Source organism: Hetaerina americana, unplaced genomic scaffold (genome assembly GCF_022747635.1).
Source record: "Hetaerina americana unplaced genomic scaffold, ioHetAmer1.1.p SCAF_145, whole genome shotgun sequence".
Taxonomy (NCBI): Eukaryota; Metazoa; Arthropoda; class Insecta; order Odonata; family Calopterygidae; genus Hetaerina; species Hetaerina americana.
The window spans coordinates 121162-139409 of record NW_027286570.1 but is presented as its reverse complement, the minus strand read 5'-3'; the positions used below and the strand labels follow the sequence as shown (position 1 = coordinate 139409).

Here is an 18248-nt window from a genome sequence, read left to right as displayed (position 1 = left end):
ACCAACACAATAAATCATAAGGGATCTCAAAAATGATTGAGAAATCAATGATAATGATACACACTGATTCAATATAAATAATTATGAAATAAATATATCAAAATGATATTCAAACAAAAACTTGGTGAAATTGAAAATATAACTTACACAGTATGTAATTTCTCATATTCATATGCAAGATTTAAACATTGATATGAAAATAAACTTACATTGGATGCTTACAAGGTTTATGGGGCAAATGCTAACCGAAATGTCAAAAAGAGGCATACATTTCACTACTGTTGAAAATACATTCCCTGTTTCACAAGCTGTTAAAGTTAAACATAAGATGTTCAATCTGCCTTTTGGTGTCTCGTTCATCAACACAGAGGAACTATTTCCTTTCTCTAAAATTGGCAGACTGCATGCAGAAATAATGCTTAACAGTACCATTCTTGCTCCCTATGACTAACTACATTTCTTAACCATTTTACAACTAGATTCATAGTGATGTACACCGTCAGTTTTTTTAGAACACTCATTAAATATTGTTAAACAATTCTGTTGAGAAATTTCTGGTAAAAGATTTTTTATTTTCAAAATATATTAATTTAATTTTGCAGTTTATTTGCAGGCTGTTTTTGAGCTCTATTAATCTGAGAGTAGTTTTAATGAATGGACTCAATACAGGTGCATTTAGGACATAATGGTCTGAGAATGTTGTTGCCCTGTGCTGGTCAAGCTTTTCAAGTCAAGTTTAATATGAATATTTCACTTGCATTCACCTTGATCATAGACTCCTTTCGGTTCCTACATGGTCAGAATGGGGCCGGTGGTGTCAGCTTCAGATGACCAGCAGAAATACATTTTACATTGTTTTCCCAAAAAAGTATGAAGAATGAAACTGAGCAAGATTCAAACATAGTTTACATGCAATCTTTTAGGCTTAAAAAAATGGAAAGTATGACATATCAAGCCACTCACAAACATAGAAGTCTATGGCATGGATAAAAATATTCCAGGCAGGCTTAAAGACTCTTTGAATAGCCAAGTACAAGGGTAGCCATAGATAATGTGACCTCCTCATTTTGAATATACTGTTAGTAAATGGGATCAGTTGGATTGATTCCAGAATTAAATTGCATTCAGTCTGGATGAGCTGGATTTGGAAAATATTGTTTATGCTTGACTGCTTGTACTTCACTCTCTAGAGTATTTAATATCAAATAATGTATTATTGTTGAATCCCTTTATCAAAAAAATCTATCAGTGCCATTTCTCATAGCCAAAATATCTCTTAATGAGGATGATATCAATGCAGGGGATAGCACAACCTATGTTAAGGTTTACCCATCTCATGATTAAAGAGTTATGAAATAATGGAATGAGTCAGTAATTGACCAGTGCTACCAATGACTAGATGAATTGGAAGCAAAAGTGGAGAAGTTTTATTTTAAAGAAAGTTGGCCAAAATTTTCTGTCCAACTCCAAAACATTGATTAAGAGTCTGCTAGTCCTGAAATTGCAATGGATCATGCTAAGAAAACTGTTGCACAGACAAACAAGTCCAGTTTACAAAACTTACCATTCAATATGTGCACATGGATGCTGGCTGGTTTAGCATTAGAGGGCACACATGAGTAGTTTCCTGAGTCTGCTGGCTTAGCTGAATGTATTTCCAAGTCACTGCTATGCCTCCCATGGCGTACCAACACCCCAGCATTTGCATCATAGTTGATCATCCGATCATCCCTGTACCAGAAGATATACACTGGTGGCTCGGTGCTCCGACGAAGCAGGCAGGTGAGGCGCAAAGAACTGCCACTCTTCACATGTTTGTCAGGTCCTCCAAGGATCTCTGCTTGAGCTTCTATTAAATTGGAAGAAAAGTGATGCAAGGCAACATGCTGAAATTGTGGCTTTGATGATAAACTTCAATTTTTGGAAAACCCATAAATTTTCAATTTTTACCTTGATATAAATGCCACAATTAAATATTAAAATTCTTATTAAGGGTATATGGAAGAAATACAAAATAAAAGAGTGAATAAAATGATATTAATGGATAAGAAAGCAAGGTAAATATATTAGACAGGCACATACATGCAGACAGACACAGATACACAGGTGTACATACATGAGAAGAAAGGGAAATAGTTGTGTGAAATCTTGGAAACACAGAGGCAATGGGATATTGAAGACTAAGATGGAGAGCAAAACTGTGAGGTAAAGGAGGAAAAGAATGTTTATTATCAACCGCATGTAGAGATTAATAGATTGAAAGACAATTAAAATGGCCAAAATAATGACAGAATGTGTTACATAATTACGGCAATTGAAGTTTTTCTTTATATTCAATAATTTGATTAAGGCAGTAGAGGTTGAATAGCATATAGAATAGAATTCACATATAAGGACATGAAGGTATCAAGCATTTGGATCTGAAGAATGAAAGAGTATACGGACATAAAAATGTATGAGATCTGTTCAAAAAGTTCCTGAACTTTCGGAATTGCCTGCCTCTAATTGGTTATTTTTCAATCTGCTTGGAGGTGTTGAGTTGATTAATTACAACCATTTATGTAGATGGGTTTTTGTGAAGTTCGGCAAAAAATCAGATCTGCAGAAATGAGCTCTTTGAAGGAGCAGTAGTGTCCAGTGAAATTCGGTGTGAAACTCTGTAAATCCTTCATGGAAACTTTTGGTTGTTTGCAATTATTTATGGAGAGGATGCTATGAAATTTACCGTGTGTTGTGAGTGGTTTACCCAGTTCAAGAAGGGGGGGCAATCAGTGGAAGACAACAAGCATTCTGGAAGATCATCAACTGATGACCCCCCCCCATCAAGAGAGTGAATTATCTTGTTAGTGCAAATGAACGTTTTACTGTCAGAACTTGGAAAAGAGTGTGGCATCACAATTGGTTCATGCCATGAAATTCTGACTGAAAATTTGAGAATGCATCGAGTTGCCACTAAATTCATGCCTCACCATATGATAGCAACAACATTGACTTCAAGTCCGTCAGGAACTGTTCAATCGAGCTGAAGATAATGAAACCTTCTTGTCCAGAATCATAACAGGTGATGAGCCATGGGCTTATGAATATGATATTGAAACAATAGTACAATCTTCCGAATGGATTGGTGAAACATCCCCCTGCCCCAAATAAGCATGACATGTTTGCTCGAGTGTAAAGGTGATGTTGACTAACTATATTAAATAATATTTCCTTGAGCTGCAAATGGTTTTTTACACCACTGCAAAAGGAAAACAAACAAAACATAGGGGGATAATGAGATTTGTGTGTTTTTTTATGGGGAAAGTTAATCACTCGCCCCTTGTAAACCCATTTTTAGAAAGCTGGGCCTGTTACCTTTTCCTTGTGTATATATTTTATATGTGTTATTGTATACTTACAATAATTTTACCAAATTTTATAAAAACAGTGCTGTACACAGCCACTTCACAAGAAGTTCTAATGACCTTCATATCCCATATGTACGCACTACAAGTTCTTTGTGTGGCCCAAACTCAATGGGTTTAAAACTTTACAATGTATTACCCAGTGAGTTAAAGGGTATCAATAGTTTTTCCGTTTTTAAATCCAAAATTAAAGCAATGTTACTACAGAAAATGTATTACAAGGTTGTGGATTTCATTAATGATGGAGTGTAATATTGTTATAGTGTGCTCGCCATCTTCTATTCTACTCTTCTGACTTGTCCTATATCATGTACTTGATCGCTGGACCAATAAAATTATTATTATTATTATTATTGATCAGATGCACATTTTCTGGATAGGTTTATAAGGAAATTAATTTTTTCAAAATTATTGTTTTTTTTTCCTGTTACAATGGTTTCAAAAACTCTTCAGAGCTCAGTATAGACAGTTTTGGAAAAGCCATAGGTAGCTCAATTTATCCTTTCCATTGATGTTGATAGTTACTTTGATGCAAAGGGGGTTGTGCATCATGAATAATTAAGGCCAGACAGTCAACACCGAGTCATAATTGGGGGTTATGAAATACTTAAGAGAGAGGATAAGGGGGAAACAGCCCAAACTTTTGGGGAATTGCAAGGATTTTTTTCACAATGTCAGTATGCCAGCACATTCGTACCAAAATTCGAACAAGATGGCCATGCTCCACCCATCTTACTCACCAAACCTGGTCACATGTTACTTTTTCCAAAATAGAAGTTAAGGTGAAGGTCATCTATTATCCTAAACAATGCATACATAATTTACTTTGATAAACCTTGGACATAATAAATTATTTTGGTATGGAATGCATTATCATATTTTAAATTAATTTATTTGCAAAAAGTTGTTTCACTAAACGAGTATTTTGCCTATTGAGAATGATCAAGGAATGGATCATGCTCGTATTATGAGGTTCCATTATATTATTATGGTATTTTATGGGAAATCAATATTTGGCAAATTTACTTTTGTAAAAATTCATTGGACACATGAAATATTATATTTTGGTATTCCACCAGTTAAGGTACATTTTAGATGGACACAGCCTATACCAAGGTGCAAGGATGCATTTCCTTGCCTATACAAGTACTAACAATACTGCATGTGTGATGCTAATGGAACTACTGCTGGAGACAAACTGCAGTAGAAGGTGCAAAATGAATCCAGGAATTTCCTCCCCTCATCATTCATTATGCAAAAAGTCACTCCTTGACAGTAAGTTATTTCCATGACCAATACTTTTGCTCGTAATGCAAGTTACTTGCTGTGTGAGGTGCTCATTTAGGGAGGTTCCACTGTATATTTCTCATATTTATACTTCCATATTTTGAATTCATACCATTAATTCAAATGATTATTTTCCCATATTAAATTTATTCTGCCCTATAATGTACAAGTCTGTAGAATTCTAATTGAAAGTTCTTCAAACCATCATGCAATCACAAAGTAAATACTGCCAACACTATAACCAGGCATTTGCTAATAAAAACACATTCCCCATGGAGAACTCTTATGTATGATGCCTATATAATAACATTAATCTTATACTGTAAAAACAGGAAGTGTTGTTGCCATATTTAAAGAATAATTACTAGAAAAAACATTCAGAGGTTTTACCGAAAAGTCATCTTACCTACAAGTTGCAATTCTACAAAAAGGCTTGTAGGAGGATGTGTTGAAACTTGGCATTCATAGAGGCCAGCATCTTTCACTTGAGCATGTCTTATGCGCAGAGTCCAGTCCTGTAGATTAGAAACATAATTGAAGCTAGGTAAACTATGGAGATGACTGTTGCCAATGCCATACATGGGCATGCTAGATTGGCATCCATTTATATGAAATTAGTTTAAATTTCTCACAATTAGCTGGCTCAACATAGTCAAAAAATATATTTCAAAATCTCAGTCACCAGGTAGGATCTCACGAAGTGAAAACAAAATTTTGTGGTGATGGTTTGTTGGCTAAAAAATTCCCCAAAAGTGACCAACCACAACCCCTCAGTCAAAACACCTTTCTGCAGTCATTCACGGGAATGTTAATTCCTCTCCAGTGACCAACTACAGACCCAATTACTCAAATCCAATTGGGATCATTGACATGACTAAAGGAACTCCGTTTAGGATACCTTGATTTATGAACAGATATAAACTATCCATGACAGTTACAGAAATAAATTCCACGCTAGGGACAAACAGAGCTGACACACTCACCATCACTCAGGAAAATAATCACTCACACATTCAAAAAGGGCCTCGCTACTGAGAGAATATTACTCAAACAGAGCAAAGTTAGCAAATAACAAGGAAAGACGAGAGTCGGCATCTGATACGCGTTTTTTGGCTAAAATATAGTTCTCCTCAGCGAACTGGAGGAAAAAAGAGACTTGCAACAAAATGTTGTCAGTAAATCAGGAAACAGACAAACTTTCAATGAATACCTTAAGCTAAAAAGGGGGTGGTAAAATACTGAAGAGGAAATAGCAGAAGTAAATAATATCGTGCAGGCAATATAATGAGAGGATACTGATGATAAAGTTTAAGGCAGAACTTATGGAAAACCTCATAGTAATGGGAAATTGGAATGCTGAGGTTGGTGAGGGGCAAGAGGGAAGTAGCGTGGGGTACTTTGGAGTGGGAAAACAAAACGCAGTGGGAGAGAAACATAAAATTCTGCAATGAGAAAAACATGTTAGTGGCAAATACCATCTATGATCAACATCCGAGAAGAAGATACACATGAAAGATGCCTGTAGACAAAGCATGAAACCAAATTGACTATATCCTTATCAGGAAGGTATTAAAGAATCAAGTGAAGAAGTATAAGAGCTATGCTGGTGCAGATATAAATAGCGATCACAACCTGGTGATCATGGACAGTAGACTGCGATACAAGAAGATGAAGAAAATGAATCAACAACCCAGATGGAACACGAAGATACTGAAAGAAAAGAGGGTAGGAGAAAAGTTTACCACGGCTGTCGAAATGGAAGAAGAATAAAATGATGAAAATACCAGCGCTGAGGGTCAATGGAAAAAAATGAAGAATATAATTACCAAACCTGCAGATGAGCTCCTTGTGAGTAAGGTGGGAATATCTAAGAAGGCATGGATAGCAGCTCAAATAAGAGGTCTCATATACAAAAGAAGAAAATGTGAGAACCCAAGAAATAAGAGTGAAGAAGAACTCTAGAAACAGTGGCGGAACCAGATCATATGAGAGTAGAATAAGGCAAAGGAAGAATGGATAGAAAATTGCGAAGAAATTAATGACAACATGAAAAAGGGAAATAGCGAGATGGCTTATAAACTAGTGAAGAGATAATTTTGAGAAAGAAAAACAAAATCAAAAGCATCCGAGCCACTAATGTAAAAATACTAATTGATGGTGACGACTTTGGGAAGAAATTGAAGGAATATATTGAAGTACTCTATCAAGCTCCCAAACCACTAGAAGATGGCTTAATTAAAGAGGAAAGCATGATGGGAAAAGGCAATTGGGGTCTGCAGCTATTAAGAAGGCACCAGGAGTTGACAAACTAAATGGAGAAATAATCAAGGCACCTGGGGTCAAAGCAAATGATGCCCTCTATGGAATAATCAAAGATAACTACGACAGCGGAAAGATACCAGAAGAATTTGAGAAAAGTATAATGGTTGCAATACCAAAGAAACCAAAAACGGATAAATGTGAAGAACACAGAACATTGAGCCTGGTGACTCAAGCATCAAAAATCCTCACTCAGATAATTAGGCTAAGAATAAAAGGAAGGATAGAAGGAAACCTCTTAGAAAACCAATTCAAATTCAGGAAAAACTGAGAGCAAGAGAGGCAATTGTCAGCTTGAGAGTTCTGGCCAAAAAATGAGACACGTAAATAAGCCATTATATGTGGCATTCTTGAACTTGGAGAATGCCTTTGACAACGTAAAATGGAACAAGATGTTCAAAATGCTAGAAGCAATTGGATTGCAATACAACAACAGAAGAATTATCCATAGCCTCTACAAGAATCAGGTTACAACAATGCAAATGAAAAATGGAAGAAAAATAGAAGACAAAATAAACAAAAGAGTAAGAAAAGGATGCAACCTCTTGCCAGCAATATTCAACGAATACCTGGAAGAGGCAATAAAAGAAACACAAGAATTAGGTACCAAAGGAGTCAAGGTAATTGGAGAATAAATCGACATATTCCAGTATGCAGATGACATCGCAGCAGTGGCAGAAACGCAAGAGGACCTGCAAGCAAGTGCAATGGACCAAGTCCTGAGAGAATATAATATGAACATCAACAAAAAGAAAACTAAAATCCATGTATGTAAAAGAGATAAGCTGAATGCAGATACCACAATTCGAGGCCTGAAACTAGAACAAGTAGAACCCTTCATCTACCTGGGTAGCAGCATTACATGGGACAAAAGAAGTTCAACCGACATCAAGCGAAGAATAGCCCAAGCTAAGAATGCATTCTTGAAGAAGAGGCAATTACAATGCTCAAAGACCCTAAGGCTGGAAACACGGAAGCAATTCATCAAGACTTTCTTGTGGGGCATGGCACTTTACTGTGGCTCAGTTATATTGATGACTTTTTCCTTATCTGGCCACATGGTACTGATTCCCTGAAAAGTTTCATTTCCAAACTCAATGCTTTGTGCTTTGTCTGTTTCAATTCCACCGTTACCTCCACCCAAATCACCTTCTTAAATGTAAACCTATCATTGATAGAAAATATATTTCACACTTTTGTACATAAAAAACCAACTAACAAACAACAGTTACATTCCAGTTGCCACCATTGCAACCCATATCACATCAAATGCTCCATTCCTTCTTCCCTCACCAGAAGAGGACAGAGAATCTGCAATCACCCCGACTCCCTTGATAAATTCCTCTGAAATCTATGCCATTCACTCCTTCAACAAGGCTATCCTGAATACCTCCTAAACAAAAGAATCCGAAGACATGCTTACACTCCCAAACCTTCTTCCACCACAGAAACCCAAACTCTTTCAATTGCACCAAATACTTTCCTGTCCTAGAATCTCTGCAAGTAATCCTAAAAGACCTCTACCCTATCCTCAAAAACCATAATTCCACTGCCAACCTTTTTCCCAAATGTCGCTCTGTTACTTTCAAATGCCCTGCCATATTATCAGATCTCCTCAAATGAATCGATCCATTCCTTTAATTCCCACCCTGTCCCAAAGCCAGTCCCGGCCCTGCAATAAACTTAGATGCAAAACATGTCCTATTTTCAAAACCTGATCCCCATCCTTCTCCCACCCGTCTTTTAGTGCTCTCCCACAAATTCCCTTCTCATGTACTTCTGGCAATGTAGTTTACATTCTGAAGTGCCAACTATGCTCTGCCTTTTATATTGGACAGTGTACAACACCCCTAAATATTAGAATCAAAAACCATGGGGCCTCATGCAAGAATTTTTCCCAGACTGGGATGCTCCCAATCCCAAAACGCACCCCCAAACACAACATTCCCTTTGATAAAAGCTAATGTGTTTCCATTTTTGCATCCCCCCACCCTCTGACCCTCCACTCAAACTCAAAACAATAGCACAGAGGTTTATCTGTCAGTCTCTGTGAATCCTGAAATGAGCCAGGTATTAATATTAGATATTATTTACCCCAATCTTCCGATATTTTCATCCACCCTCAGCTCCTAAAACCTTCGACATTATTCCCACACTTCTAAAAATTCCCCTTCCAACTCTTCCCCTAACAAACCTTTCCCCACCTTCCCCTTCCATCCAGCATCTCTGGCCCCTTTTGCTCTAACCTTCTCAGCAGTTCCTTCCTTCTCTTCCTTGAAAGAGGTGGCTTGACCGCCAACAATTCGAAAACTAGTGAGTTTTTTTCTTTTTTGCATGTTTCTGTGCTTTTGTTTGCTAGTGCTAACACCATATACATAATTATTCACATCTGTAAGACTTCCACATAAGTTTTATAGATATACATATGCGGGTTGCGGTAGTCCAGTGGGTAGAGCGTTGGACTACTGACCAGAGGATCCTGGACAAGGCACATCTCCACACATGCTATGTGATTTTTCAGGTATCAGATCTTCCTGGGAAACCATAACCGGCACAGGGAAAGGAACTGGCCCCCCTACCCTAGTGTGTGAATTTTGCACACGTCAGGCTTAGTACTGGGTGAACTCTACCATCACCTACCAAACTGATCTTCGGGTTGACTTCTGTGTTTATGGTTCATAAATACATATATACGATGATATCCTAGTATCTATACTCTGGAGTGTTTTTGTGTGCGTTGCATTTTCGTACATCATTTCACCTTTAGCCATAACAGTGGGTTTAGCATTTGTTTCAAATAAAAAAACCATAAACACAATAGTTAACCTGGTTTGAAGGTCATTTTGGTAGGTGAATGTGCATACAATACACCCAATACTAAGCCCATAGGCACGTGACATCCACACACCTGGGGGTTCATTTCAATGATGATACCACATTTTAACCAGATTATTATAAATTACAGACTAGTTTTAATCAGATTATTCACTCAGGTGCCTCCATGCCATATTTGGCTGGCATACTGTTTAGGAGCCACTCACCTGTGCATGTCTCACATGAGCAGTGAAAAATCTGTCATCACTGGAATATGTGGCGAGCCCCACTGTGAGAAGGTGATAGTCCTTCCTCCGTATCCATGACACCTGAGAGGAAAATAAATGTAGAATCACTCTAATCATATTATTTATGGCAATGATAAGCATATCATACTGAAGGTTTTTGTACACCTTCACAATGTATCATTTTGACTTATTTCCATTTAACTTTTATTTTAATTACGGAACAATATGCTAGAAAGGGGCTGCCGCAATCAAAGGATAAACAAATGTAGACAGTCTGGCACCTCAGAGAAATTAATACACCTAGATATTATTTAGGAAACACAAGCCAAAAAAGGTCTATAAATGTATCAAATAATTAACATTGAAATAACTGAGATGTATTTTACAATATGTTATAGATATATGTTTAAGTATTAGTTTTGTTGTTAAATGCCCCTTGCTGCAAACAAGCCATCCATTGGAACTGTTTCAATTCAAGAACTACTTGATTTATTAGGAAAATAGTACCATGAGCGTTAAATTAACATCAACTTAATCTGAAAGTCAAATAAGAATGGACAGTTGCTCTAGCTGGCATGCTTCTCAATTAAGCATTGGCTTGACTCTTTTCAGGAATTTCACAGAGCATCAACTGGAATTCGAACCGGGATACTTCAATGCACGACCGAGTCATTAACCAAATAGCTAACGATGCAACTCAGATAGTTTGATTTTTTGATGATGTCGTTCCTCTGTCTGTCTCAGCATCTCCCGCAATTCTTTTGGTTAATTCTGTCTGCGCGATGGGCCAGCAATCGCTCTCCCTCCAATCGTCACTTCCACTCACGGTGCCTTCGCCGATGTCGCCGACCTCGCAATGCATCATGGGAGTGCTGCCCGTCTGCGCCATGACGAGCGTGCAATTCTCGGACGTGAACACCTGGCCGGGCGCCGGGGACGTCGTCTCCTGCACTGGGGTCGCCTTCTGCTCCTGGGCGCCACCGTGGTGATGCCGGTGCCGCGGCTTGGCCTCAGAGGCGGGGATAAGGTTCCCGAGGGCGACGCCGTCGCTTTTCGCACCCGGCCTCTCCGGGGACCCGCTCAAGAACACGTCGTCACCGGCCTCCGAGGAAGACGGCGGCTGGTAGCTGGTTCCCTGGCGACTGCCGTACCCTGAGGAAAGGATGACGGTGATTCAGTCAGACAGGATCGCTCAAAGAAAATATTTTAACACATTTTCCTGAAACGCCATTATTTAGCGCACTGTAGTCGCGGTTCAAATGTAATTTTTACAATTTTATGTATGCCTGGCATAAACCACCAAACAAGGTAGAAATTCTTGCATTTAGAAGTATGCATTCATTCATTCATGCATACTTCTAAATTCAGCCATTTGCCTAATAAAAATGACAGTGGTAATTTGGAACCATTAATTCAATAACTGTATTCAGTAAGCATTATATACAAACGGTGTGTACCCTAGCGGTGGCTTGCAGGGTACATTAATATGTATATATATATATATATATATATATATATATATATATATATATATATATATATATATATATATATATATATATTGCTGCTAGAGCAATATTTGTGTTCACTCCCTCGAATGCAGCTGACACTTGCTTTCCGCCCTGCCAATATATTTTGGCGGGCAATTATATCATTGGAGTGAATAAATGCCGCTCTTTTTGGGGTGGGAAGAAAAGAGTCTTAAGAGCGTCAAACAGGTGTGTTTTCAGGGTTGAGTTGTTATTAATTACTATTTTGCATTTATTTAGGGGTAGGCACGAGGAAATAGTAAATGAGATTTTGCCCAAGAATGGTAATCTGAACCATTCTTTCGGATATTTGATGGGGACCAATGATGCTGAGAATGAGATACAGCTAACCTAATACGGGCTTCATTGTTTGTCAACGATTGTATTTTGTACTCATTCAACTTAATGCTTAATCATTCCATATGCTTAATCAAGTTCAACTCTTTTTTTAAAATTGTTTTTTGAGTGGGATTTTTTTCAATTTGTTTATTAAAGCAAGCAAGGCTGCTCTCTTATGTTGGGTGGGTGCCATGAATCTGCTGCGATAATTTCATCGGTGGTGGTGGGTTAGCGATAAATATTAATGTTTCCCTTTCGTGAATTGAATCGTTAAGCCCAGAATTTTGATAGAGTTATCTCCTTTTTCCATATTGAAGACGATTCTACCAATAGCCCACATGATTTAATCTAACTAATCTTTTCAATTTAGACCATGATTAATTGAAAACCGGGTGGAAAATTAAAAAAATAAGTTAAATTAAAATTTCCGCTTTTTCTTTCCGTAATGGATAAGTTCCACAAAGTCAAGCCTTGAACGGCGCAGATTACTTATGAATATTAAGTATAAACCTAATAAAATGTTAGCATAAAATATTAGTATTAGGTCTACTAAAGGAAAGGGAACATTATCTGCTTTGGCATTCAATTACCTAAATTTAAAAAACAAAGTCGAATATCATCACCTTATTCAAAGGACAGGCACAGATAAAATTATTGGGACAGAAAGCTGGCTATCCACCGACATTGCCGACGGTGAAATTTTCCCAAAATCATTTTCCAGTCACAGAAATGACAGAACAAATAGAATCGGGGGTGGTGTCTTCATTGCAGTTAAAAATTCTTGCGTCAGCAAGCTGAGATAATTCCGGGTAATGGTTTGGAAAGCGTTTTGTGCTCAATTAAAAGTCCTCAAAGCAGAAGTATGCATGTATGCGTATTTTACAGACCGCCAGTCAACAGAAAAATTTCAATACTAGAATTAGATCAGCAGATAAAAGGTTTTTTATCTCAACAAAATGATCGCGACGTTATAATCGCAAGAGATTTCAATGTCCTATCTAACGACTGGAGCATATATACCTGTAGTTTTAAACCGGTGGTGTACCTGCGAATCGCTATGGAATTATTTTACGTTGAACTCATTGAATCAACTAGTCACTCCACCTTCTAGGGGCGATAATATTCTTGATTTGCTAGCCACAATAATTCCCGAAAAAGTCTTAACTTTAGCAAATATGAAAGGAATTAATGAACACAGGATAGTAAATGCTCAGTTTTCGCTTTATGGGGTTCGAAATAAGAAGCCTAAAAGAAAAATTCACGTTTCAAGAAAGGGACAAAGTAGACTAAAGTGCGCGCTACGGAATCAATTTACTAGTTTTAAGAAATATAGTAATCACCGAAATACTGAGGATACGTGGAATCACTTCCTTGAGATCACGCGCTCAGCAGTCAACAAGTTCATTCCCAGTAAATTTATAAATGATAACACGGGATGGTACAACGCGGATGTTTTAAGACGTGAAAGGCTATTTCGCGCCAATATGAAAAATATGAGGGATGACATCTCTAGCGAAAAAAAGAATGAGATCACTTATGATTACAGGATATCTAGGGTGAATGCCAGGAATGAATTTCGGAAAGCGCTAAGGGAATTCAAAAGGGAGAGGTTAGCGGAAAATTTGAAGGAGAATCCAAAAGCATTTTGGTCATACCTCAGAGACGTACAGGGAAAAATTAAACTGTCAATTCACCCAAAAATGATAAAGGCGAAAAAGTAACCATGATTTTGGAAAAGGCTGACTGAATAAATTCCTTCTTTCAAAGCGTCATCACTAATATTTCACAGAATACACAGTCTTATGGTACTTATACTCCCCGATAGCCAACCAAATCGTGCCGGTCAACCGATGCCCACAATTGAAATCTCATATAATGAAATAGAACGTTTGCTGAAAAATATTGAGCCTAATAAATCCTCCGGGCCCGATGAAATACCCGCTCGTATATTTAAGGATCTAGCATTCGAAATAGCGCCGCATCTAGCAATACTATTTAAGAAGTCGCTGGTTGATCGCAAGGTTCCCAGAGATCGGTAAACGGCCAATGTAACAACAATATTTAAAAACGGAGACAAGGAGGAACCGAGTAATTACAGATCTATTTCCCTCAAGTCCAGTTCGTGCAAGGTTATGGAACAAAGAGTTGCTAGTTCGAGTAGTAGTAGTATTTGGGGGAGGCGACCGACTGCTGAGGTCATTTGCGCCATAGGGGATGGACAGGAAAGGATGAAGGGTGGAGAGAAACCCGGCGTCGGCATTAACCTACTCTTAAAGAAAGGCGCCAAGGGGTCCGCAGCTTGACGTCCCATCCGACGGACGGCGTACTCAGTCAAAGTGCCCTCCACAAAGCACCTCAAGTAGGGATCGAGATACCTCTGAAAAATATTCAATACCGCCGGGATTTGAACCCGAGCCCTCAGGGTGGGAAGCCAGTACGATAACCACCGCACCGTCTCGATCCCCTTGCTAGTATATGGGATCCTCACGAAATCGTATTAATTACCGAATTGGATCTCGTACAGCGTAGAGGAGCTAGATTTGTAAACCGTTGTTATGAGAAATTTGGTATCGTATCCAAAATATTTGAGCAGCTAGGCTGGGAATCAATCGCGGAGCGAAGGTTAAATTACAGATTAGATCTCTTGCAAAAATTTGAAGGGCCTCTCTTTAGCAGAGATGGTGAAAATGTATTATTACCCCCATCGTGTTTCAGTAGGAGAGATCACATCAATAAAATTAGAGAGAATAAGTGTAGAACAGATTTAAAATGTCATTTTTTCCACGAACGATATGGGATTATAATTACATTGTTCGACCGTGGTAGTGTCATGTTCGGGTAAAATTATTGTGGTGTATATTCACCCCCTGTCACACACCCTACCGGTGGCTTGCAGGGTATTTACGAATAAAAATAAAAAAATAATTCTCCGAGGTCGGCCCTCCGCCGGGGTGTGCCTCACCATTCGGCCTCAGGGGTCCGCTTGGTCATCCCAGCGCCGGCCGTGTTGAACGACCTGAATATTGAGTGTTTCCTTGAAGAGGCACCCTCAGAAGATGAACATCTTTTGAGACAACCCTGTGCCAGCAACTCGTACCTTGAGAATTATAGTTGACGGTATGGCTTCGAGTGCTTGGAATCCTTTAATTAATGAAGAGATTTGAAAAAATATTCGTAACTCTAAGGAGACACGAGGCATACAGGCAGCTAAAACTGGATAATAGATCTCCGACGAGAGAGGAAATTGAGGCAAATTCGAGAATATTTCCTTTACGGGCCACTCTAGGCTCTAAAACTCAACATACACATGAATACCCTGCAATCCACCAGATATATGTGTGGCAGGGGGTGCAATCACCAGGTGGGAAGGGTATATGATAAGGGAGGATATGGGGGAGGAAGTGAAGAAGGAAAAATATTCAGTCATAAACTATAATATAACGAGCAAGTTAGTATGTATATGCTGAAGGAAAACTTAATTCAAAACAAGATTTATTTCGCCCAATAAAATAATCAATTGTTATGCGGAAAGAGAAAATTAAAATGAATCACAACCATTTCTACAAAAGGTCTCCAACAAAACAAGCCAGGCCACGGAGAACTGAAAATTAAGAATGGGATATTCTATTATTTCATGGATATGCAACTGATACTCTCTGCCCCCAAACACACAGGTAGCCTCCGTCGATCTAAAGCCACCTCTCCGATTGTACAGGACTCCCCTGAACCGATCTGGGGTCCATTACACAACGGAGGCGGCGAGTTTGGTAGCGGATAGGATACTCCACCACTGTGGGCCTTTTTTAGGATAGAGAATAGGTCATTTAGTGTGTCACTCATAAAATCGCCAAAGCTTATCAATTCGGAAATAGATTACAATAAGCTTCAAATTAGGGCGATTTGTAGAATTAATTCTGCAGTTGCTAATGAATGCTATAACAGTATAGACGGGAAAACGCATGGGAAACAAAACCAGTTTGAAAAAGAAGACGTAGCAATTAGTTAAGTGCATCATGTAAATGAAAACCCTCTCTACACTCGTGGTCAAGAAGTTAAACGAAAAATAAAGGAAGTAGAGATGTCGAGGAACAGATCAACATAATAATACTAAGCTGTCGAAGTATTAAAAACAAAGAGCCGAGGTCGAACGTATATTTCGAAGTTAGGATGAGGACATAGTTTTGGAAACGGAGAGCTGGCTTACGGAGGATGTGATTGACGGTGAAATTTTTCCCAAGGTTACAGTATATCCGGATGATACAAGAGTAATAGGAACGGAGGAGGAGTGTTCATTGCCATTAAAAACACTTTAAAAGTTATGCGCAAACATTTGATGACAAGATTGATAGCGTTTGGTGCACAATAGGGGGAAATTACCAGAAACACGTATGCCCATTTTTACCGGCCACCCGATTGTACTTCAGATGCGATAAAGGATTTAAATAATCAAATAGCGCATTTTATACGCAAAAACACGAAAAGCGATATAAAAGTAGGGAGTGATTTCAATTTTCTTTCAATGGACTGGGATAGGTACTGCATTTCATTGCATATTAATGCGAGAAACCGCGATTCATGCAAGGCTACCCATAATATGCTCACCGTCAACACGATGAGCCAAATAATAAGATCACCAACTAGGGGAACAACATTCTAGATCTTTACTTAATAAACCATCCTGAAATGGTCAAACATTCATGTGTAACGGAAGTGATAAGTTACCATCAAGAAATTGTTACGTAATCATCTTTTTAGGTAAACAGAACTGTTAAACCAAGACGAAAGATATATCTATTCGAGAATGGTAACTTCAAGGATTTAGCCATATGTCTTAGTAAATGCCTATAATTAAACACTACGAAAACGCTCAACGCTAGGACTGAGGCTACATGGAAGCATTTCTTGGATTTAATTGAGCATAAAAAAATAAATATATCCCTACCAATAAGACAAATGATAGTAAAGAACCGCGATGGTACGAGACGCGGAGGTTAGAAGGGTTTTAAGACAACAAAGGAAATTACACTCGAAATACAAAAACACTGAAAAACAGCCAAGGAACGACTTCTGAAAGTGCACGAAAAAAGTACTTAACACATCGCAGGGAAACAAAGACACTAATGCAAAGCGCTATAATAAATTTCAAGAGAAAACATCTGTGCGATTTCTTGGAGAATAACCCAAAGGAATTGTGGTCATACGTGCTGGAATTGCAGGGAAAACGTCCAACCATATAGTCCCTCAAAAGCAGTAATGGCAATATACATGCAGACAGCACCCAATAAGCGAATGTTTCCAATCGTTTCTTTCAAAGCGTGCACACTGATGACAGAAAGATACCCAGTGAAGGCCACGTCACACCTATCGCCAAGATGGATGACATTAGAATTATGCGCAAAGAAATCACGAAACAATTGCAATACATTAAAAGTAATAAATCATCCGGACCAGAGGATATTCCCGCGAGGGCACTGGGCAGTTAGGCAACAACTTGGCTATGCTACAATTGTATGGGATCCTCATTTAGTAGGTTTCATTATGGAACTGCCCTCTTTTAACGCATTTTCTTATCCTCTTTGTGTTTATTTTAGTTATCCCTACGCCTGCACAAAGAGGATAAGAAATACATAGAATGCATATTCCTATATATATATATATATATATATATATATATATATATATATATATATATATATATATATATGTGTGTGTGTAGGAATTTTGCATGATTGGTATTCGGTCGTCCCCTCTCCACTGGGTTTTGGTGAATCGCGGGATGCCAGGTGCAAGTGTTAATGGTAAGAATATATGTATCGTATGTAGAATGGCTGGTGACTTGGCACCCCCAGTCACATGCTCTTGCGACGGCTTGCGGGGTTTTATTTGGATGGAGATGAAATCGTTTTTGTATTTTGTATTTTTAGTACCCTGCAGACCACCACTAGGGTGTGTGGCAAGGGGCGAATACACCAGATTAATTTTGACCCGAATATTTTTACCTCTAACGCGGTCGGGCAAGGTTGTTATGATCCCTTACCGTTCGTGGAAAAAATTGCATTTTAATTCTATCAGTTCTACACCTAATCTCTCTAACTTTACTGGCATGATTTCGCCTACCGTAGTACGATGGGGATAATAATACATTTTCAGCATGATTGCTACAGAGAAGACATCCTTCCAATTCATGCAGGAGATTCAATCTGTAAATTAACCTTGGCTCCGGGAGTGATTCCCAGCCTATCTCCTCTAACATTTTGGATACGCTACTAAGTTTATCATAACAATATCTTGCAAATCTAGCTCCTCTA

At 38.4% G+C, this 18248-nt stretch overlaps 1 protein-coding gene across 2 annotated transcripts in view; it reads right to left on the bottom strand.

Moving 5' to 3' along the window:
• The window catches only part of LOC139686651 (zwei Ig domain protein zig-8-like), a 54775-nt gene that overhangs the window by 16422 nt on the left and 20105 nt on the right, over positions 1-18248 (bottom strand). For both annotated transcript variants that reach the window (XM_071583687.1, XM_071583688.1), the window contains exons 2-5: positions 10899-11224; positions 10052-10153; positions 5098-5206; positions 1565-1849 (exon numbers count right to left, since the gene is read on the bottom strand). In XM_071583687.1, the coding sequence (XP_071439788.1) occupies positions 1565-1849; positions 5098-5206; positions 10052-10153; positions 10899-11224 (822 nt within the window). The remainder of the gene's footprint in view (positions 1-1564; positions 1850-5097; positions 5207-10051; positions 10154-10898; positions 11225-18248) is intronic.